General features: G+C 40.5%; 1 protein-coding gene across 1 annotated transcript in view; it reads right to left on the bottom strand.

Moving 5' to 3' along the window:
• The window catches only part of pcdh15a (protocadherin-related 15a), a 168,605-nt gene that overhangs the window by 24,938 nt on the left and 122,995 nt on the right, over nucleotides 1-20,672 (bottom strand). The window contains exons 22-26 of the mRNA XM_030772403.1: nucleotides 19,441-19,581; nucleotides 18,391-18,503; nucleotides 2,853-2,962; nucleotides 2,190-2,330; nucleotides 560-687 (exon numbers count right to left, since the gene is read on the bottom strand). Of these exons, the coding sequence (XP_030628263.1) occupies nucleotides 560-687; nucleotides 2,190-2,330; nucleotides 2,853-2,962; nucleotides 18,391-18,503; nucleotides 19,441-19,581 (633 nt within the window). The remainder of the gene's footprint in view (nucleotides 1-559; nucleotides 688-2,189; nucleotides 2,331-2,852; nucleotides 2,963-18,390; nucleotides 18,504-19,440; nucleotides 19,582-20,672) is intronic.

Here is a 20,672-nt window from a genome sequence, read left to right as displayed (position 1 = left end):
GATCATTTTTGTCTGTCCAAGTGTTTCCAGACGAGTTCTCTCAGTAGCAGGTAACAGACTGTACACCTCTCCAACAGAAAAGGCTCTCCTTGATGTGAGAGAAGTTATTCCTACACTGAATCTTACCTGTCAACACCAGCTCCGTGCCACCTGTGGAGACAGTGGCAGTTCCACTGTGTTCCTGTCCAATTAGGCCACCTCCCAGCATGCCCCTTCTCTCTCTCTCTCTCCGTTACAATATTACCTTTCTTCATTCTCTCTCTCTTTCTCTCTCTCTCTCTCGCTCTCTCTCTCTCTCAGCCCTCCTCCGCTTCTCTGTGCTACACCTTCCATTCATTCAGTCTCTGGCTGCAACTTCCCACTCATTCCCTGCCTCTCCTACCTTTAATTCCATTTTACTATCAGAGATGGGGCAAAGTGTCAAGCCTTCTGACACCTCCGTACACACACGCACACACTCTCAGACTCACACACACACACACACACACGCTCAGACACACACACGCTCAGACACACACACAAAAAAACCCCACAAACAAAGCCACAAAGAAAAACTCACAATGACTTTGAGGACGGAGGTGAAGGTCTTGGTGTCCTCGGTCACACCTCCGATGTAAAGTTTTTCCGTGAAGACAGGAGGATGATCGTTCTCATCCTGCACTTCAATAAAGACCTTTGCCGTGTTCGCTTAGAAAGGGAGAAAGGCAATATGTGGATGGTTAAGACATTCACAGTCCTTTTTGAGATATAAAATATAAAGATGACGAATGATGCCACCTCAACCGTCTCCGTGTTAATCCAAAGTGAAGAGATGTATAGAGTTTCAAAAGGCAAATTTTCTCAGCTGTACAACGTGCAGTGAGCACACAGACAAAGAAAGGAACACTAAACATCATATCGCATCATGTCACATCCTAAACTGAATGCCCCGTTACATAAACACGACCGATAAAAATAATCTTTTACCTTTTTGCCTTTCAGCATTTCACCGGAGGGCTGAATATCCCTCCTCTAACCAGAGGAAATCATTTGGCCTCGGTTGAATAAATCCTTTAAAATATTTTTTGCATGGACTTTAGGAGAGGGAAAATTTAGATTAAATTGCAAGGTGCTAACAAGAATGCAGACACACGCACACACACACACAGACACACGAGCACACACACATACCACCCACACACACACCACTGCCCCACACTGCAGTGTATTTCCCAGTCTCAGGGCGAGCCATGAAGCCGTGAGAGTGGTCCTGGACTGACAGGAGCTTTCTGAATAGCTTTAAGTGCCCTTGAGTGGCTTTTCCATTTTCACCGTTGGCAAAAAAAAGTGACTTAGAGGCTAAATTGATTCCAGCTATTAAAACTTCATTACTGATTATGTGCATACATATGTCTAAATGTGTGTTCTAATGTGGAATGGTGATGGTTGTGCTCTGTGTGTGTGTGTGTGTGTGTGAATCTGACTGATTGGGCTGTGACAATCTTAATGGGATGGTGCTAACTCTGTTCCACTCTGATCCTTTTAATGCACATCAATAAAGTTTTAATAAAAGTGCACAGCAGGACTGACGCTGATGCCTTAACATAAATGCAGGAGAGAGATAGAGATAGAGAGAGAGAGAGCGAGAGATAGAGAGAGAGAGAAAGAGAGAGAGACAGAGAGAGAGAGAGAGAGAGAGAGAGAGAAAGCAGTCTCTGAAGCACAGGCCACAGGAAGGGGGTCTGTCTGGCTTTTGGCTTTTATATAACATCAAACCCAAGATCACAGAGACTAACACTGCTTTTAAAACACAGCAGTCAACAAGAACCGCCGGACGCCTTTGGCAGGTTCTGCTGTTTCCTCTGTCTGCCTTGATGATCCTGAGGAAATCTGAGGTTTATACTTGACATCTATCGATCCTAAATCCCCAACCAAGGGATCAGTAAATGTTGAGTGAACATGTAGATCTTTCAATGCAATCATTCTAACCGCACATTAGCTTTATACTTGACATCCATCGATCCTAAATCCCCAACCAAGGGATCAGTAAATGTTGAGTGAACATGTAGATCTTTCAATGCAATCATTCTAACCGCACATTAGCTTTAACCCCTTCCTCCATTCCGGAGCTGCGGCTGACAGAGATCAGGGTATGTCTCTGGCATGTCATTCAAAGAACAGCAGACGCAATACCCAGGTAAGGTACTTACTTTTGGAGGGCGCTCGAAAGTTGGCCATGACTATGGCCAAGGAGTCAGCCTGTACCCTCAGCTCATAGCTGGTCACTGTCTCGTAGTCTAGTGGTTTGGCCGTGTAGATGACACCCGTACGGTTATTCACCATAAACTCTCCTAAAAACAAGAGGACATGTGAATTGTTAAGAGAAAACAATATTAAAACTGTGATCACACAGCCTAAATAGCTAAAAGAGATACCCCCTTTTGATGATCATAGTGCGAATAGTACGGCGTTGAAAACAAACCGAGTAAACATCATGAAAGTCCTCTAGCATGAAGCCTCACTCCCCCAAGAATATATTTCAGTACGGCAAAAGGTCACAAGTTGAAAAGCTGAAAACTGTATCAGCGAGGGACAGCCCGTCAATCACAAACCCACAGATAGGATTCCAGAAAGTTCCGGCAAAAATCGCTTTCTTCTTGTCTTTTTTTTTTTTTGTTGTTGTCGTTGTTGCTATTTTTTACTCTCTTGTTCCTTTTTTCTTTTTTTCTGCCGGTATGTTTTTGGGTTTTTTTTTGGGGGGGGGGGGCTGTGTGTTTAAAGCTCCGCGGTGCTGGAGGACGTGGTGCCAGGAGCTGGACGCGGACAAGAGCGCCAGCCCTGCGATTCCATGATTCCGTTTTCTTTTTACTCACCCCCGTCATTTCCTCCCACGATGGAGTAGAATACGGTGGTGTTGACGGCAGCCGCCAAGATCATGCCCACTGGCTGGCCCACTGGGGCGCTCTCGCTGACTGGACTGAACCTGGGAAATCAGAGAAATGCATACATCCTCAATTACCAAAACAAACAAACAAACAAACAAACGATGCCAAAAGCAGCTGGATTTACAAGTCAGTCACCATTCACGTTCCATATTCGATAACGTGCTTATACAGGAACAATATTTTGGAGACCTGTTGATACCAAACTCCATGTTCCGGATGGAGAACAATATGGACAAATGTTCTTTCTGCTAAGCACTGAACTCCAGTAAGACCTACATAATATCAGCAAAGCCCTCTTCTTCAGAATTTTTTAACAGCTGCCCACAAAGGACCAGAGCTATCAGAACAAAATGGGCAGTGCCACCCAAGGGCATAACGCATTCTGTTAAGGCAGTTAAAGATTCACTGAGGAAGGTAGACCATTGGCAGTGAAAGCCAGAGCACAAAGCTCCACAGCATGGCTGAACGCTGCAGCCGATTGGCCCAGTGAGGGCAGCAATTAAGTTCAGTTCATTCACTTATATTCTCCTCCAATGGAATCAAGCATTATGCTGAAACAGAACATGAAAAATTCATTTGAGACGAGAGGGATTACGAGTAACGTTTGCTCTCAAAAAAAAAAAAATTACTGGCCCTGTGCCAAACTGTACCCCTTACTAAACTGTCGTCAACTTTTTAATAAGGCAATTTGCTTAGTATAGAATTGAAGCAAACCTCTAAACCAACAAAGGGCCCCCTGCCAGCAGTGATGTGGGCGAACATCAACCCAACTCCACGCTATTGTGTACCCAACAACAGCAAATTATCACAGACGCCGATCCTGACGTGAACCCGGGTATTTTCCCTCCTCTTTTGAGCGACAAACAGAATGTAGTGGGGGTTTTTTTCTCCTCCTGATCGGTGAGACAATAGAGCAGTGCTTTCGTTAACTACCACGCTGCCATCAAAAAGTCAAGAGCGTTCACATTAAAATCCCAAAGATGATAAGCTCAATAATGGTTACCATGGAAATGCCAGCCCCAAAATAGTTCCAGTGCTAGTGAGTATATGTGTGCGTGTGTGTGTGTGTGTGTGTGAGAGAGAGAGAGAGAGAGAGAGAGAGAGAGAGAGACAGACGGAGAGAGAGAAAGAGAGAGAGAGCGAGGGAGAGAGAGAGAGAGAGAGAGAGAGAGAGAGAGAGAGAGAGAGAGAGAGAGAGAGCATGAGTAACTTTGGGAAGATGACAAATGCTCCAGCGCTGTTGTGTGCTTGGAGTATTGTAATTGTGTCACAGAGAATTTTTTTGATCTTCCCAGAGTGTCCACAGGAAAAATCCAATCCAAACGGAGAGCTGCAAAATTTAGCCCACAGTGATCACATTTAGAATGGTGGATGACTGCGTGTGAGTCACAATCTGACAAGACACTAAACACCAGACAGAGAGAGAGAGAGAGAGAGAGAGAGAGAGAGGGGGAAAGAGAGAGAAGGAGAGAGAGAGAGCACAAAAAACACAAAATTCCCGCAAAATGTCAAAAACCCTGCATTTTTACCTCACAAACATTATCACTACCTTGGGACAAATGAAAGGAACGAAAGGATGGTATAAACTTTTTCTTTTCATTTGATTACTTCTTGTCTCTCCATCTTGTCTCTGACCCAGAAAATTCAATATACTTTATGACACAAACAATAAAAAAAAAAAGAAAAAAAAAAAAGGACTCCTCACAAGAACAAGCACACGAGTCACATCCTCTCCAGAGTTCATTCAGTTCTTATTCATGAGCATTTTAACTTTGGGTCTTTTCTAATTGACTTCATTAGAAAAGATCTTCCTCATCCACATAGAATCCACTGGCCTTCTTATAATATTAAGGTCAGAGTAAAGTAGAATGGATGATTAGTAAACACACACACCACTCAAAAGCCAATGGCTTCTGTGCTACTCTTTATGTTCTACAGCTCATTAGATGAATTCTAGAAAAGGACAAAATAATATTCTGCATGACTACAGGAAACACACACACACACACACACGCAAGGCTTGCAGTATATGCTGCCTTGTTTAAAAAAAAAAAAAAGTTTCCATATGTATTGGTATTATATGGTGAACTACACAAAAGTACAAAAAATGCTTCATCAGTGTGTAAAAAGCTGTCGGTGCCACTGCCTCTGTGTTTGTGCTCTTATCCTTGGATGTCAGAAAGGGTGCTTTCAGACAGCATAATCGCCTTTCACCAATGCGAACAGCCAGCGCAGTTAAGGATCAACAGACTAGCTTTCGCCGCATTAGCATCAATGCATCGGCGCTGACAGACAATAGCACAGCTTCACCGGAGGAAAAAAAAAAGAGAAAAGAGAGAGAGAGAGAGAGAGAGAGAGAGAGAGAGAGAGAGAGGGAGAAAAAAATGATTTCGCTATTATTCAGAAGCAAATATTGGGAGCTATTTTCCACCTGGTCTATGGGGAGCTCTTCTCAGAAGCGAAGCTAATTAAAAAGATTCAGTCATTAAGGCTAATTTATGAACAGACCTCAGTGGCCATTCATGAACATTTGCTCTTGAGAGCAGGTTTTAAACATGCTATCTGAAACCAAGCGATGTATTTTTTTTTTCTTCTTCTTTTTCTTCTTTGGAGCTGTGATAATCCACGCGGGATCACAGTGATGTTGTTACTTTAAATGAGCGTGAACACGTGAAGCATGTTAATTATTTAGCGCAGCAAAATCAGAGTCAGCGTTTCTATGAATAGGTGCGTGATTCAGGAAGGACTTCTGCGTTCCATAGAGGGACACGCTCTCTGTTAGGTGGTGTGTGCATAGCAACCAGGCATCCGTGACAAAACACGACACTGAGATATGAAAACGATAACACAGTGGTTTAAATATAACATTGAATGAATAAGAACTGACAAACTGTGACCTAAATCAGGGAAGCCTTCAAATGAATTGTGGGAGACCTGTTACATCATATTGTTTTGTTTTGTTTTGGGGTTTTTTTTTAAATTAAAGGATTGTGATAAGAAAACTGAATGTTGAGGTGGATAAATGTAGATTATCTGATAGTGAGGAAAAAGCAAATATAGACACACACATATGCACGCACACACACACACACACACACACACACACACACACACACACACACACAAAGTGCAGGGCTTGTTATTATCTGTTAGTTTTCATCACTATCTCTCAGTATTTTGCCTAAGGATACTTGCTGACATCTGTGTGTGTGTGTGTGTGTGTGTGTGTGTGTGTGTGACATCAGCATGCCAAATGACGTGTGAATGTTTGGGAAAATGTGTGATTATATCCTGCCAGAGGAAGCTGTGTGCGCGTGTGTGTTTGTGTGACTAAACTATACAAACAAGAGGTGCACGTGTGTAGGTGTGTGTGTGCGTGTGATGATAATGATGATCACATCCAGCATGTGAAACCAGCAGTAGTACCAGAGGAATACAAACATCCCTGTACAAGACAATGCTCAAGCTCTGTACATTATCACCACAAACAATCAGGACCACACGTTTCCATTATAACCGCAAACAATCATAACCACGTTTCCATTATAACCGCAAACAATCATAACCACGTTTCCATTATAACCGCAAACAATCATAACCATGTTTCCATTATCACCACAGTCATAACCTCACGTTTCCATTATAACTGCAAACAATCATAACCATGTTTCCATTATAACCGCACACAATCATAACCATGTTTCCATTATAACCGCAAACAATCATAACCACATGTTTCCATTATAACCGCAAACAATCATAACCACACGTTTCCATGATAACCGCAAACAATCATAACCATGTTTCCATTCTAACCGCAAACAATCATAAACTTGTTTCCATTATAACCGCAAACAATCATAACCATGTTTCCATTATAACCGCAAACAATCATAACCATGTTTCCATTATCACCACAATCATAACCACACGTTTCCATTATAACCGCACACAATCATAACCACGTTTCCATTATAACCGCAATCATATCCACACGTTTCCATTATAACCGCAAACAATCATAACCACGTTTCCATTATAACCGCAAACAATCATAACCACACGTTTCCATTATGACCGCAAACAATCATAACCACACGTTTCCATTATAACCGCAAACAATCATAACCATGTTTCCATTATAACCGCAAACAATCATAACCACACGTTTCCATTATAACCACAAACAATCATAACCATGTTTCCATTATAACCGCAAACAATCATAACCACACGTCTCCATTATAACCGCAAACAATCATAACCATGTTTCCATTATAACCGCAAACAATCATAACCACGTTTCCATTATAACCGCAAACAATCATAACCACACGTTTCCATTATAACCGCAAACAATCATAACCACACGTTTCCATTATAACCACAAACGATCATAACCACACGTTTCCATTATAACCGCAAACAATCATAACCATGTTTCCATTATAACCGCAAACAATCATAACCACACGTTTCCATTATAACCGCAAACAATCATAACCATGTTTCCATTATAACCGCAAACCATCATAGCCACACGTTTCCATTATAACCGCAAACAGTCATAACCACACATTTCCATTCACGTAGGAAGTGTGCATGACATTGCAATTTTCTTTTAATATCTACAAAAGAAATATTTGTCAGAGGTAAAACCTCAACTATTCAACTTTTGTCAAAAAATTACATGAAATGACTTCTGTAGCTACATCTGCAGCTGCATGTTACCATGTGGGGGGGTGGGGGTGGGGGAGGGAGAGCTAATCTATTCATGAAGAAGGCCTGTGTGCTTTAACTCCTAAATTCATCCAACAACACACACACACACATGCACACGCACACACACACACACACACACACACACACACACACGCACACACACAGAGATCACAGGTTGAGTTTGTTCAGTGAAATAGCCTTTACCCCATACCTTATTAAACCTTTTCAAATTTCATTAGTCTGTTTCTACTCACAGGTCTTGGGCCTGAATACTAACTACAGACATTTTAAACACTAAAGGACGCTAGGCTTCAGATATAGTTCATTGTAATTCCAAAATAAATCTGCTATAAATCCAGCAGAACAACACTAGAGTCGGTCTACTTAGTAAACCTAATCCTTTATTTGATGTTATACCCCTCGATGCTTAGCTAGCAATCAATCGAGATTTTCTTTAAGCATGTTCACAGTAGCGAAGTCTAATATCAACACACGTCTGACTCGCAGAGAAGTGTGTTTATTAAACGTATGTTGATGTTCCATGTGTTAACTTATTAGGTAAGAAACTACACACTTGGTGATTTGCCACAGAAAGGCAACAACTACGCCTAGGCAGTGAGAGAAGTAACATGTTTGCCTCCTGTTCTAAGGTTGCAAAAACTGAAAAAAAAAACAAAAAAAACAAAACAAAACTGAACTTCTTATGCTGGGTACAGGCTTATACATTTTCTTTTTTTTTTTTTTTTCTAGGCTCTTCTTCTTTCTTTTCTTTTCCTGGCTTTTCTTGTTCTTTCTTTCTTTCTTTCTTTCTTTCTTTCTTTCTTTCTCTCTTCCTTTCTTAAAATGGCTTATAATGCTGATGGGAGACAGAGTGTTTTGGACCAATATTCCAGTATGGCACCGGTGGTGCGCTCTCTGCCAAGCAGTAGGAAGCTGTGTGTGTGTGTGTGTGTGTGTGTGTGTGTGTGTGCGGGTGGGAATTATAATGACAGACTTCTCCACATACAACAAAAGGGGTCTTGTGGCTGCCCGACACAAAAGGATAATGTTATACACTTAAATGGAGCCAGTGCATCGGAGAATCTCTAATAGCGTACATGAACAATAGTGAAGCCAGTGCAAGAGTCTGCAGATGCATCTGATCGCGATTAGTCCTTCATTTTGAAAAGTAAAATAAAAAAAAAAAAGAAAAAGAAAAAGAAAAGTGTATGAATACCTCTGACTATTTCAGTCAATAGATTAGATTAGTCTGGTCAAGCCATTCTTTTTTTGTTTTTTTTTGGGATCCAATCAAATATTGCCAACTTATGTTAAAATAAAATTGGTGGAGAATATGCTGGAAGAGATCCCCCTCCATATTCAGATTGCTTGGAAACATCAGCTTCATAACAATAATTATATAGAGAGCAAAGTGAAGTCATCAGTACTATCAAACAATGTCTTCTCATCCATTCTCTGTACTAATATTTTCTATACTGTTCTACAAGGGCAAAGCATGATAACTGCACAACTGGTCAAAACGGAGTTTCAACCAAGATCAGTATTTCTGCAGTCTGATTTATGTTTTTGGCAAACTGCCTTGATTCCATTCTGTTCTGTTTCAGAGAACAGCCAGTGCACTTCTGAGAAAACATGCTAGTTTCATTATTTAAGGCTTTAGTCAGTTCAGGCTTGAATACGAACTAATAGAGATATTTGAAAAGCATAACGGCCAGAAGTTGCTGTTATGTAACACTTAAGAATCAACATTTTGTCTTTGATGGACTTGAAGGGCACAAACCACCTAAAATGGTGGACTAGCGTCGATACTTGAAGCGCAAGTCAATACGCATTTTCTCTCACAACGGTACAAAATGTCACTAAAATGGTTATTACGAAGTTATGATGTTACTATCCCTGACCATGACCCGACCTTTAACCTTTACAAATAGCAAGCGCATTCAAACAATCGACTGTGTAGCATTTCAAGACGAAATGGCATCAGACAGATCAAATCAAAATGAGTTAAACAAAATGAGCTGATTCATTCATCTGCCGGATTAATTCACTCTGTGCATACCAACATTTTTAAAACTCATTCACAGGAGCATTTTAGGAAACAATCACACACACACACACACACAAAAAAAGACAGTTTTAGAGGCCAGACCCAAGATTCCTCTGATCTATATCTTCTCTTTATGATCTGCTTTTTATAGGCCCCAAGCAATGTTCAGTCTCCTGCAAGGCCTAGAGGGAGAAAGTGAATGTATTCCATTCACTGATATAGTCTGATATAGTATTATAAGTGAATGTATTCCATTCACTGATATAGTCTGATATAGTATTATAAGTGAATGTATTCCATTCACTGATATAGTCTGATATAGTATTATAAGTGAATGTATTCCATTCACTGATATAGTCTGATATAGTATTATAAGTGAATGTATTCCATTCACTGATATAGTCTGATATAGTATTATAAGTGAATGTATTCCATTCACTGATATAGTCTGATATAGTATTATAAGTGAATGTATTCCATTCACTGATATAGTCTGATATAGTATTATAAGTGAATGTATTCCATTCACTGATATAGTCTGATATAGTATTGTAAGTGAATGTATTCCATTCACTGATATAGTCTGATATAGTATTGTAAGTGAATGTATTCCATTCACTGATATAGTCTGATATAGTATTATAAGTGAATGTATTCCATTCACTGATATAGTCTGATATAGTATTATAAGTGAATGTATTCCATTCACTGATATAGTCTGATATAGTATTATAAGTGAATGTATTCCATTCACTGATATAGTCTGATATAGTATTATAAGTGAATGTATTCCATTCACTGATATAGTCTGATATAGTATTATAAGTGAATGTATTCCATTCACTGATATAGTCTGATATAGTAACAGATTTAAGCATGGTTTCAAATTCTTAAAAATGTGGTTACCAGAGAGCAGTACAACATAAAGCCAGTATATTACCAAATAATATGCAGTACATTATCAGAAAAGGATGAAAGTTGACATCTGCAAATGAGTACAATGCTAAAAGAAAAGAAACAGAGAGATGATTAGAAGAACTGGACAGTGGACAGACGCGGTCTGTGTGTGTACGGGCAGGGACAGAAGACATGAGGGACAAGCTCCTGTCTTTCGAGCCACATCAAGCCTCACACAAACTAACATTATCAAAGACTTCTGTCACAGTTTCTAATGGCAAACAAACCGAAACACAATGTCCCTACACTAATGAGACAACTCGAGTGTTTGTGTGCGTTCTCTCTCTCTTTCTCTCCCTGTGTGCATTACAAGGGACTGTAGGATATATGAATCCTGGAGAGAAACTCTTGGCTTCTCCCATATGCATCTGCCTCTGCGGTCATTCCGTACTCCTGCAGTCATTTTAGTGTGCTGCTAGACTTTACTTTATAGTCATTTCATTGTGCTGTTTCACTTTTCTGAACAGCTGTGTCTGACAGAAAGAATACCAAATGAACATCAGGCATTTAAATAGAAACTCTCACACCATGAACAAAGAACAACACAAACTGGTTATTCTAATTGTCCACTATCTTTTTTTTCTTTATTATTATTATTATTATTATTATTATTATTATTATTATTTACTGTAGCTTCTGTAAGGATAGTAACTGATGCGTCACTTTTTGTCCGCATTTTCACCAAGCAAATGGAACTGCAACTTAATAGAGAACAAAAGCCTCATTAAGTTCATAATGACAGCCGCGCTTTTCAAAGGATGAATCTAAGAAATTATGTACAGTGATTTAAACGGAAGAGTCTAACTTATTAACAACGAAACTGTCTAATTAAAGTGAAACAAGGCATTATTTGGGACACATACGTCAATTGGAAACACTTTTGTATTTGTTTGTTTAATGAGTAACCATTTAGTACACATCACTTCGTAATATTCTATTTTAATGTTGATGTTACATTTCAGCGGTTTTATGGCCCATAACCATGCTGGCAATGAATAGTAAGTCTGCAGTGGGACTTTCATGATTTCCACACAATAAAAGATGATGATGATGATGATGATAGAATGGGGAAAAAAAATAACAACCAAAAATAATGATGTATTCTCTTTCATACACATGAAAAAACAGACCAAGAAATTCCTTTGAGGAGCTTTGCAAAATAAACATTAAAAGAGAAGAAATTCACATTCTCATAATCCAAAGACTTCATTTCCAAAACAACACGAAATGACATTCAACTTCAAAATCTAAAGCTGAAAATGTAAAGCTAAAATAATAAATGTATGATGAAAACATTTTGAAATGAGTTAAAAATATCCCAACAAACATGGATCCGAGATAGATAGCTCGAGAGAGACAGAGAGAGAGAGGAAGAAAAAAAGAAAGAAAGAAAGAAAGAAAGAAAGAAAGAAAGAGAAAAGAGAGCGTGAAGTTCAGTTGTCCTTGTAGTATTAATTGACAGTCTATGGCTAACCCCACCATTACGATTAGCTCTGCGCCATTGGTCAGTCAACAGTCGACACACTACTGGACACGTTCTCTGACGTGAGAGCGGATCTTACCGTTTTATCCACTCACTGTATGAACTCGAGGCCAGTGGAGGATGCGCAGGCTTTGAAGAATCTTGGCTCTATCCCCTACTCTTTCAGTCAGTGAGGTCGTGCGAACAATATGCAAATTATTTTCGGCATACGTGTGAATTACTGGCAGCTAAACAAACCACCTACACGCCTGTGACGGCAGTTCCTACTGAAAGCGCCAAAGTAATGCTAATCAAACTGTGCCCCGTGGATACGGCGTTCATGCTCGCGTCCAACACTCAGCGTTCCAAGACAGTGCCAACAAAGGGGGCACCACCTTTGGCAAAGAGATAAATCTGAGCCACCTGGTCTCCCGCGCTCTTTCTGAGACTTTCCAGCTATTCTTCTCTTCTCTTCTCTTCTGAGCTCACTTGCTTCTCTTCTGAGCCCCCCCCCCCCCCCTCCCCCAGATAAACTCAGGGTGTGCATGGGTTGCGAGTGAAGTGCTGGGAACTGGAGAGGGTTTGTAGCAGAATTGCTAGCAGGTTAGACATTGACCTCAGTGAAATAGTTTTGGTAATGTTACACAGCAGATCAGCCTCCTCTCCAATGCCCCACTCACTCTATTTGCTATTCACAGGATGCTCAAAGTAGCTCCCAGTGAAGCCAGGCAGTGAGGAGGGCGCGTTAAGGGGAACTAGGTCAGAATCTTCCGAAGCGGTTTGGACAGCATAATAACATGCAATTCCAAAACAATTTCAAAAAACCCATTCAAAGTGGGCAATTTGAAATGAAATGCGTATAATTTTCAAAATTCAGCGGGTTACCAAAAAAAAGAAAAAGAAAGAAAGAGAGAGAAAGAGAGAGGGAGAGAGAGAAAAAAGAGGAGATTCATGAGAAACTCGATTTTACTGGCAGAACTAATGTAGAGCTTGATGGCACATGGCCTTGGTATAAGCCCAAAGCTGCAATCAGTTTCAGAGGAAAACACTAAGAGCCCCACAGAGAGCACTGCATCAGTGGAGGCTGAGGTCACAAGAAATTTACGACTGTTTGGAGACACAAACATCTACAGGTTAAATTATGCTCGCACGCCAAAGCTAGCACCTCTCAAAAATGATTAAAGCCATAAAACCTCTGATAAGTTGGGGTCTCCACTTAATACAGACCAACTCTACCAAATTATTTCAGTGCAGTTTCACACAGTTCTGCTCAAAACTATCCATCTATGACTTTCTGAAACAACGCTAAATTAAACCCATACCGTGAAACCTTTCTCACTCAGAATAAACCAAACAACTTTGTCTCTATCACTCTCTCTCTCTTTTTCTCTGTCTGTTCACCACATGAGACTATGTCCCATGAGTTGGGAACAGGCTGATCCGTTAACCTTATAAATAGCCCAAAGCAGCTGGACCTAATGCAGAAGCTCTTGCCTAATGACTCCATCCACTCCATCAGTGCTTCCCTCTGTTTCAATTACAGTAAGGCTTTGTTTACATCACGTTGTTCAGGTAGGCAACCCAGAGCCGAGCGAAGCACTATACATTTGCTCCCCATACATGTCAGTTGTAAACTGTTTACATTGCAAAGTTAATTCACCCATCACTGGCCGATAACTGGCCGAATGCCTTGTTTGCGGACGAGCCCGCTGTTGAGTCCCCGTGCCGTTCTGTTTGATATGTTAATGGCTACAGAGTTTGTTAGCTTAGCCACACAATGTACCTCAGCTAATTTGAGATAATTGTGTGTTCCTTTCCTTTTTTTTCCCGCCTTTTTTGTATATCAGTGGCACCTGTGTGTGTACTCTTGTCTCACATTTCAGGAGAAAAACAAAAAGAGAGAGGTCTGAACTTTGAATTAAAATTGCTATGGAAACCAGCGCCAGGTGTGAGCAGCAGCAGGACCTCTGAACAGAGGTAATGCAACCTGACAGATTGCCTGTTCGGAAACAGCAGCAGAGTGCAAGGCAGAGTCAATTATGACCTTCACAAGGGAAATGTTACGCCTGAGAAAACAGAGTAAAGTTACTCTCGAAAAGCAAGCAAAAAAAAAGAAAAAGTTTTTACGGCACCTGGGCAACTTTAGACTTTGGCAATGCTCAGTGTCTTCCACAAGTAACCTAACAGAAGCCCCTATGCAAATCAACATCAGTTAAAGCTTATTGTGTGGAATATCCCCTACGGTGGAGCGCACACACACACACACAAACACAAACACACACACTCACACGCATGCGTACACACACACACAAACACCATCCCTATCGCATGCATACAGATGAACCAAATCAATGCAAATCAATGCATTTCAGTCTTGGGCAACTCTCAAAGCCCAGCTCTTTTACCACACAGAAACTGTCCATTCCCTGGCCTCAAATATAAAGCTCTTTCATTTCAAATGAACTTGGGACTCAGAAATTAAGCAATATTAGCCTTTAATCCTTCTTGGTTTGTCTAGTTTAGGGAAGGTACTCCTTTCACAATGCAGTTCTCTTGTGATCAGAAACACTTGAGTCAAACAGATGGAAAAATTGGGACTAGTTTTGACTGATCGCCAGTTTCAATGAGTCAACAGATACTTCTGTCTGAATAAACTGTGAAGAGAAGAAACTAAGATCCAATTCATCGATATCATCACCAACCACAGCACTGTTCACATTTTCATCAGTTAGGACAATGAAGATATTTGACCTGTCAGTGTAGTCACCTTACATTATATCAGTCTTGTCTTGAACAGTGAATATTTTCTTCATGTTTCAACATGTTTCAGAAGAGTGCTGTGGTAGTTCTACTGTCAACCCTGCCCAAAAAAACTTGACGAAATATGAAAATTCAAGGTGGCATTGGTAAATAAAGTCAAGTTAAGTTGGTTTTGCTTTCATCGAGGAAAGCGACCTTTGTGCAGGGTGATTTTGAAGGTGGGTAAGGAATTATGAGGGTTGCCCACCTATGGGGGGCACATTTTAGAATATCTCAGATTTTTTAGATATCCATCCTCATTCTCTGCTATGTCAGTTCTCACACGTTCACTTGTCAAGTTTTGCGACACCCCAGGCCAGGTGCTATGTTACCCCTCGAAAAAATTCCCATAAATCTCTGGGTCATGTCACATGGCCCTGGTGATCTTCATAACATCCCCCCTCAAATATGTCAACGTCCTTAGTAAACTTGCAGTGTGCCTGCCAACATGGACAAAAAAAATGGCAACTTGACATAATAGCTTAAATTTATGTCTTCAGTTTTATCCAAAGCCTTACAGGTTTCTTTCAGAGTTTCTCAAAGAATTTGGGAGGCAGACTGCAATTAAAGATTCGATACCTGGTTGGCTGAGAACAATCAGTCATTCTGGCATTTAAAAAAAAAACGCTGACTGGCTTGAAATATTTAATGCAGAAATTTATACCATGGCTGTCTTCTGAAGCTTTGTGATGACTGTGCAGATCTCTGATAAATCTTTATATAAACTGAGTTATAAGAGACCAATAGTATACGAAAAAACAAATAAACAAACAAAAAAAAAACTCTGTTTACAGTGATAGACGTAAAAGGTTTAGATGGGTTCATTAACCCAACATGATTTAATATTCAAACAATATCACTCAAATGATACCTTCTTTTTTTATTTTAAAACAGAGACACAGCCCATAAAGAGACAATCAGCTGTCCAGGATTAATTGCAGTATAAAGTTGATTGTCATTGCCGGCCTTGTGTATCAAAATTACAGGAGCCAACTCTTCCATTAAAGAAGTTTAATTACAAGGGAGAGTGGTCAGAGTAATCTCCTGTGACTCATCCACTTTCTCAAAAAAAAAAAAAAAAAAAAAAAAAAAGAATAGAAAAAAAAAAAACCTACATCCACCAGCGTCCTTCACCGATGATGCTCCAGCACGAGCATAATTTCAGATGAATTACTGTACTGTTGCTTTATGTTAAAGGAACTGTCTTGGAGAAACCAGCTTGAACATGGTTAAATAGCTGTCCTTAACTGAGGAAACGCTGCGAGGAATCCATTTGACAACAAAACGCCGACACTGGTTTTAAAGCCGTGCTGTAGGCTAAGTGCTGTAAGAGTGGATTCACTCAGACCCTTTTTCAGTGTGTTACATCAAACGAGAAATCAGTGACTTTCAATTGGAAATATTCAACAAAAAATACATATCAAATATTCAAAGGAAGAAGAAGAAAAAGATGATGAAGAAGTAAACAAACCGTCATGCACACAGATCACGGGAAGGGAACGAAACAAGAAAAAAGAACGAAAGAAATTGACCGTGGGGGTAGAAGGAGAAGAGAAGCTTCGGAGACCTTCTGTGACTAGCGGTAGGTCAGAGCAGGTCGATTAATGGAGTCTGGAGAGTCTTAGTCGATCTTTGACTTGTTGGCAAACATTTATTTTTTTTGAAACCCAAATAAACAGTTAAAAAAAAATCCAAACAGAGCAGAACTAATATTTGCTGCACCGTTCAGTAAGGCCGATATAGGTGAAGGACTGACGTCATCTGTAAACACCACCTGCTGTTCACTCTTTGTGGAGTGTCAATCAAGGAGATTAATACTTGAATAAATAAGGTTTTGCACTGATTAAAGCGCTGATTACCTCTGTGACTATGGAACATATCCGTATGGATTCCACCACTGGCTAAATATACGAGTAAAGTCAACATGTTAGCGGCTTGTTTCAGGCACCCTACTGTGGACATTTGTGTTTGGCTGCAGGCTTTTTTCTTTTTTTTTAACATGCATTTTCTTTTTCCGTCAGCCTGAAATGTAACCGATAGTCTTTTATCATTGTGAGCAGCAAACACATGATTAATTAATCATTGACCATTGTGCGAGAAAAAGACCAGTGAGTGAACATCCCTGGCAGTCATATCTGGACACAAACAAGGAGACACGATCAGATCTCTTTTAAAAACAGCCTTTGTTTATCACTGCCACATTCCTAAAAAAAAAAGAAACAAAGAGCCTGCGTTAAGGGGCAGAGCCATTTGCATAGCGACCAAGTCTACACTCCAAGGGCCCAAAGTGCCATTATGTTCTCATAATGAGCTGTGCAGATTAGAAACCCCATGTACAGATTACACTTTACAAAGCGCTGCAAAAACACATTAAGACAAAGTTCAAACAAGTAATTGCAGTCAAAAAAACCCCCCCACGTTTTCTATACTTATACTTAAACACTATAAAAGTCTAACCTCAAAAAAGGCATCGGATGCACATAGACCGTGATCTTCTGACAAACCATGACAACAAAAGAAGGACATTAAAATGAAAGAAAGAAAGAAACTCATTCCAGTCCAGGTTTGGTCTTTGATAAACATGCTCTTTTCTTATCACAAACAAGAGCTGTTACTTGCTAAGGCAGTTCAAACTGTGAAGCTAATCAAAGGCATTAATGTCCCCTGACCCCCAAAGGAACCTTTATTACAATCAATAGTGCAAACTCTGCAGATCTCGTGCCCTGAAACGCTGAACCATCGAGCTGCTCTACGACAGCCTCTCGCCACGGCCCCGTGCAGTCAAACGCATTAAATATTTAATCTAAATAATAACAATAAAAAAAAAAGCGACGTTTCATAAACCGTAGGCGTGCCCTCTTTTGAACATTCTGGAGAGAACAGAAGAGTTCAGGAATGCCCCTGCCCAGCTTATGTTATACCCCCTGAGCCTGAGGTTTCTATATTCATACAGTAATCCTCATTGCACATTCAGAGAATTACACTCAGAGAGTTCACAAAGGAAACTGTCTGAATAATTGTAACATTTTCGAAAGCACTTAAATATACAACTGAGAAAAAAAAAAGAAAAAGAAATAAACAGTATTTCATGTTATCTCGCGCCTTAGTAAAACACAGATTTATGAATATGTTTGCAACAGGGAGCACTGCAGAAATGGGATTTCTAAAGGAGATCTCCGAATAGACATCTAAAGGTAATATCTGTTCGTACAAATTAGAAATGGTCTACCGGTCATGGATTCAAAAATTTATTAAGCCTGTGCATATGAGTCTATTCATAGGCGAAGTAATCACTCTGTTCATCATTGTTCAGTATGCGCATGTGGTTTGCTTAGTGGAGCAAAGCTTCGCAAATGACTCATCGTACGTTCATAAACCAGCGTAATGTTACACAATTACTCCTCTAACAGGAAGGGAGCCTTTGGTCTCATCAGTGTTTTTTTTAGAGCGCAGGAGAAACAATATCAAGTGTGACCCACCTGTATTCCTCTTGGGTGAAGATAGGAATTCTAGAGGGTTGAAGAACAGTGATCTCAACCATGGTTCTGTTCTGCTTCACCGGTTCTCCGTCGTCAAAGGCAATCACCACCAACTGCACACAGACAAGAGAGAATTACAGCGAAGTGAACTGAACAGCACACGCTACAGGCATAGTTGGATGGAAACCGTACAGTCAGTGGTCATTATAGAAGAGATGTTTATGTACTGAATGAGTGTTCCCTTTCACCAGTAAGGCTATAGGATCAGTCATGAATATAGCTCATGCTTTTTCTAAGGTCCCAGAGGGCATGGATGAGCAACAGAAGAGAAGAGAGGATAAGAGAAGAGAAGATAAGAGAAGAGGAGAAGAGGGGATAAAAGAAGAGAAGAGGGGAGAGTAGGGAAGAGAAGAGTGGAGTGGAAAAGAGAAGAGATGAGAAGAGAGAAGAGAAGAGAAGAGAAGAGAAGAGAAGAGAAGAGAAGAGAAGAGAAGAGAAGAGAAGGGGAAAGAAGAGAAGAGAAGAGGGGAGAAGAGAAGAGAAGAGAAGAGAAGAGAAGAGAAGGGGAGAGAAGAGAAGAGAAGAGAAGAGAAGAGAAAAGAAGAGAAGAGAAGAGAATAGGAGGGGAAAGAAGAGAAGAGGAGAGGAGAGGAGAGGAGGGGAGAGAAGAGACGAGGCAAGGAGGGGAGAGAAGAGAAGAGAAGAGAAGAGAAGAGAAGAGAAGAGAAGAGAAGAGAAGAGAAGAGAAGAGAAGAGAAGGGGAGAGAAGAGAAGAGAAGTAATAAAGGTATGGGTTTGAACACCTTTTCTGAGACAAAACAAAACGCGATGATCTGATACGAGAGCACAGTTTGTTACATTTGTTGGTTATAATACTAAAATGTTCACCTTTCTCAAAGGAGCAGTACATCAACACGCATAATTGTTACCAAAAAATGTAATGATGTCAACCTTACACAAGATACAGGAATAAATAAGTAAGCCAATTAACCCCCTTTTTTCCCCACATAAAAGGTCTTGAGAAGTAAAGAGTCACTAAACAACACTCACTCTAAACGTGGCACTGGGTTCTTCATTGAGGTTGACCTTGGTGATCACTCGGCCAGACTCCTCCTCCACATCAAAGATGCTGCCACTGTATGGAGACTGGTCCTGATCCACCCTGTAGCGCACTCTACTGGCCGCAGTGCCCTGTGCGGGGTAAACAGAGTAATGCCATTACATCATAAATGACGGCTAATGGAATCCATTTATAAATATGACATACCCACAGATATCTTAGACGTTATTCTTTAAAAGAACGGAGAAGGAGGTGTGTGGAACGCAACAGAGTCGTCTAATGAATTGTCACCTTCAGAGCGACCTTTTTAATGAAGACAAATAACGGTTTCAGATGCCACGTATGATAATTCTGCTCTAAATTAGTCCTGATTAGAGGAGCACAATTTTGTAAACTGCATTAAGCTCTTGCTGAGATTACGTGACAGCATGGCCACACAAACACAGAATGTCTGAGGCAGTCGAAGACTCCATGCTGCATGGAGTGTGTGTGTGTGTGTGTGTGTGTTTGTGCGTTTATTTATATGTATGTGTTTCTGCAAAAATACATCTGTGTGGGTTTGAAACAAAGAGCACGCACATACGTGGCGGTTTGTATGTATGTGTGTACATGTACATTTGTGCGTGCGCGCGTGCGCGTGCGTGTGTGTGTGTGAGAGAAAGAGAGAGAGAGGGAGAGAGTGCTGCTGTGTAATTTCATTGAGATGAATTAGGTTAGGGCTAAAGCTAGACACATTCAGCTCCTCGGGGAGTCAATGTCTGAGAAACTCAAACTCACTTACATCAAATACAACAAAAGAGTGTAAACACGATACCCTCCAAACACCTGCCCCCCCCCCAAAAAAAAGTAAATCACAACATTCATGTAATTTCGAACAATCAAACTCAAAAGAGAAGAAGAAGCCTTCATCCTACAGATGTCTAAATGGACATTTAGTACAACTGTACACACACAAACACACACACACACACACACATACGCACGTACACACACACGCAAAGGAAATAAATACCTGAACTACAAAAAAAGAAAAAAAAAAAAACAGATTGAAAATCGAAAAAGCCAGAGGAGCAGCAGGTCTTTAGCCTGCGAAACGCACGGAGATGTTGGAATTGGCGTTCTGCAACTTTTGGCTGCACTTTCCACTGACAGGCTTTGTAGTTGCTCGCGGAGCCCGCTCCGCGCTACAGGGCCTGTTTCTCGACTGTGCCTTACATCTTAC

The sequence above is a fragment of the Chanos chanos genome, chromosome 4 (assembly GCF_902362185.1).
Source record: "Chanos chanos chromosome 4, fChaCha1.1, whole genome shotgun sequence".
Classification (NCBI taxonomy): Eukaryota; Metazoa; Chordata; class Actinopteri; order Gonorynchiformes; family Chanidae; genus Chanos; species Chanos chanos.
The sequence above is the reverse complement of the archived record's forward strand: the minus strand, read 5'-3'. Positions and strand labels throughout refer to the sequence as shown.